Source organism: Triticum dicoccoides, chromosome 7B (genome assembly GCF_002162155.2).
Source record: "Triticum dicoccoides isolate Atlit2015 ecotype Zavitan chromosome 7B, WEW_v2.0, whole genome shotgun sequence".
NCBI lineage: Eukaryota > Viridiplantae > Streptophyta > Magnoliopsida > Poales > Poaceae > Triticum > Triticum dicoccoides.
The window spans coordinates 641298699-641301897 of NC_041393.1; the positions used below are offsets into that span (position 1 = coordinate 641298699).

The 3199-nt window shown below is 50.7% G+C and overlaps 1 protein-coding gene across 1 annotated transcript in view; it reads right to left on the reverse strand.

Annotated features, from left to right (window-relative positions):
- Positions 1 to 954: 954 nt before the first annotated feature.
- The window catches only part of LOC119339275 (WAT1-related protein At1g09380-like), a 4559-nt gene continuing 2314 nt past the window's right edge, over positions 955 to 3199 (reverse strand). The window contains exons 2-4 of the mRNA XM_037611395.1: positions 2764 to 2826; positions 1920 to 2047; positions 955 to 1688 (exon numbers count right to left, since the gene is read on the reverse strand). Of these exons, the coding sequence (XP_037467292.1) occupies positions 955 to 1688; positions 1920 to 2047; positions 2764 to 2826 (925 nt within the window). The remainder of the gene's footprint in view (positions 1689 to 1919; positions 2048 to 2763; positions 2827 to 3199) is intronic.

Genomic DNA, 3199 nt, shown 5'->3' on the forward strand with positions numbered 1-3199 from the left:
GCATGTGAAAAACTGTTGGAAATCTGAAGTTTTTTTTGATAAATGTGATTTTTTGAAATTGCGAACAATTTCTTTAAATGCTAATAGAGTTTCAAAATTCTAAACAGTTTTTGAAAAACACAAAACGAATTGAATTTGTGCAAAAAATAGAAAACTGGAGCATTTTTAACTTCTGAACAATTTTAGAAATGTGCAAACATTTTTTAAATCTCACGAATTCTTGTTGTGTTATAGTGGGCCGGCCCAAATTCTTGTCCGTGAGAGTACCTGGTAATCCCGGTCGGGATTGTAGTATTCCCAGTGTGGCAAACTGGTATAGGGTCCAAAATAGACCGGGATTACAAGTTCAGAGTGCCAATTTTCAGGATTCAAAGTTTAGGGTTTGATTTAGTTTTTGTCTACAAGTTCGAGGTTTATTTTGAACTTTTTCCATGTATGTGTGTAGCGTGTGTGCGCGTGCGTTGGTGTGTGCGTATGTGCGTGGCGTGGTGGTACGTGAGCCTACATCCATGTGAGTGGTTAGCGATGCGTTGGAAGCGGCCGCGGTGAGCCCGTCGTGTGCATGCGCCAGCCCGGGTATAAATCCCGTAGACCGCGTGATGGTTGAACCCACGGAGTCTGAGAGTTGGTGCTCTTGAGAAAATTGCTATATGTGCAGCTTGGCGTCCGCACCTGAAAACTATCTTCGTCCGCTCACTTCTTCCTCCGTTCGAGCGACAGTGAGCGAGAGAGCAAGGGTTCGGCCCAACAGCGATCGACGTCGGACGACAGGGCACATCAGGAGCGGCGCCTCCGACTGTTCGGCGTGGACCTCGAGCTCGCCGGCGCAGATTGATAGGAGATTCATTACGCACATTATTATTAGATCGTCAAAGAAAGAAGAGATGCAACTTCATGTAGTGTCCGTCAATGGCAATCTCAAGTTAAGCTAAATCCATCGACCGCTCTAGTTAGCTAGGCGATGCCATCGTCGATGTCTCCTCGCCGCAGCCCCTGCTCGCGGTCGTCCCCTTTGGCGGCAGCGGCGAGCTCCTTGCGCTTGCCCCATAGGAATGCGTAGAGGCCTGCGACGACGAGCGCCGCCCCGAGAAAACCGCCGAGGTAGAGGTCGGTGCCGAGAAACACGGCGTCGACTGCGGCGGTGACCACCAGCGACAGCGAGTTGAACATGGGCGGGTACACGGGCCCGCGGCGCGCCACCGCCCACGACACGAGCACGAACGTGGCGCCCGTGTTGAACACCCCGGAGTACACCACCGTGACCAGGCGCAGGTCCCACCCCAGCCTCCACTCCGCCGCCCAGCCATGTCTGTCGCCGGTGGGGGTGAGGGCGAATGCCACGGCAGCCGCCGCGGCGGACTGCAGGCTGCCCGCGGCGCAGGTGAGCGCGGTGGCCCAGTACTGGGACGGGAACACCTTGGCGACCCTGGTCTGCACGACGAACCAGAGCGCGTAGCTGATGCAGCTCCCGCACAGGCACAGCGTGCCAGCGGCCATGTCGCGGGCGCCATGTGGTTGTGGCGCGGCCGTCGGCGCGCCGGCGTGGGCGTGGTCGTGGAAATGGAGGTACGGCAGCGGGAGGTGAGTGCCCTTGCAGAAGCTGACCACCATGGTGCCGGCGACGCCCACCGCCGCGCCCAGGAGCTTCATCCTGCCGGGCCAGTGGGAGAGGGAGAGGCGCTCGGCCCCTGTGTTTTGATTTTCGGTTTGAGCTTTTTTTCGCCCTAGGCCGAGATGACTGAATTTCGGCCATTTTCAAAAATTTCAACTGAAATTTGACCAAATTTTAACTGCAATTTGACTTAAATTTAACCAAATTTGCCAAATTTGAGCAATTTCGGCCTAAATATGCTTTTCGCCCCAGGCCGAGATGGCCGAAATTCGGCCGAAATCCACTTTTTTCAGCCGAAAATCAAAACACAGCTCAGCCCGCAGCACGACGGCAATGAGGAAGGTGGCCACGGGGATGAGGTTGGGGAAGTTGACGGCGTAGGCGGCGCTGGTGTCCCGCAGGCCCCAGTAGTACAGCCCCATCGCCAGCAAAACTCTAGTAGTAGATCATAGATCATACACACACATATATATATATTTGAATTTGTGTCAAGACAAAGAATGTTAATCGATCCAGAATATTAAGAACCAAAACCAGTGTGGACTGTTTTCTTTTTTGAGTACATGACAATTTTTTTTTTTAGTACTCCCTCCGTTTCCTAAAGATTTCAACGAGTGACTACATACGGAGTAAAATGAGTGAATCTACACTCTAAAATATGTCTATATACATACGTATGTGGTAGTCCATTTGAAATCTCTAAAAAGACAAATATTTAGGAACGGTGGGAGTACATGACAATTTGTTTTCAGATATGCTGTTTAGGGCCTTGTGTTATGTGCTTTTATAGAAATAAATCAGTTGTTTTTAAACACCGGCCATGCTTACTTAATAGAGGGTAGACGCTTAAAAGAAAAATCCCTAAGCACATCTTACATTGCATTGTATACAAGGCCTTAACTAAGGAAACCGAGAAACTGGTAGAGATTTGCAACGGCCACTCGTTATCTAAAGATACACATAGACTGCACACAATTTTGGAAAATGTGTAACTACTCTTTTTTTTCAATTGTTGTTGGACCAAGAACCGACAATCATGATCATCAACGAGTAAGAATTAAACTAGGTCATTTCTCACTTTTATATTTTTCATAGGTGAAATGGAGTAGCACAAGTGAGGACATTTTGCAGGTAGTGCATGCGAACGTTACCCGAACATAGCGTTGATGGAGATCCAGCCCAGCACGGTGAGGTTCACCTTCTTCCACATCTCCCTGCAACCATCCACGCGCATGACGTAATTAAGAATAGCAGATATCATTTGTTCTTTCCTTTCCAAATGTGTGCTAGCTACACATTTCTTAAGTTAGCAGTGCACTAGCTAGTTATTACCTGCGATCACAGCTGAAGAGAGATTTAAGGTAGCTGGGCATGCACAGGGAGTAATTTCGCGGCGCCGCGCCCAGCTCCGCCTCTAGCGCCGCCGGCGACCTAGGTCGTGGTCGGCCTCCCCTGCCATGGCTCGGTCGGGCCCTTGCGGCTGGTCGGCGACGCACGGCGCGGGAGGCTTCCCTAGTGGCCATCCATGGACGCGGCTGCGAGGGCTCTACTTTCTATACTCCGACGACGAGCTGTTGTCGTGGTCTC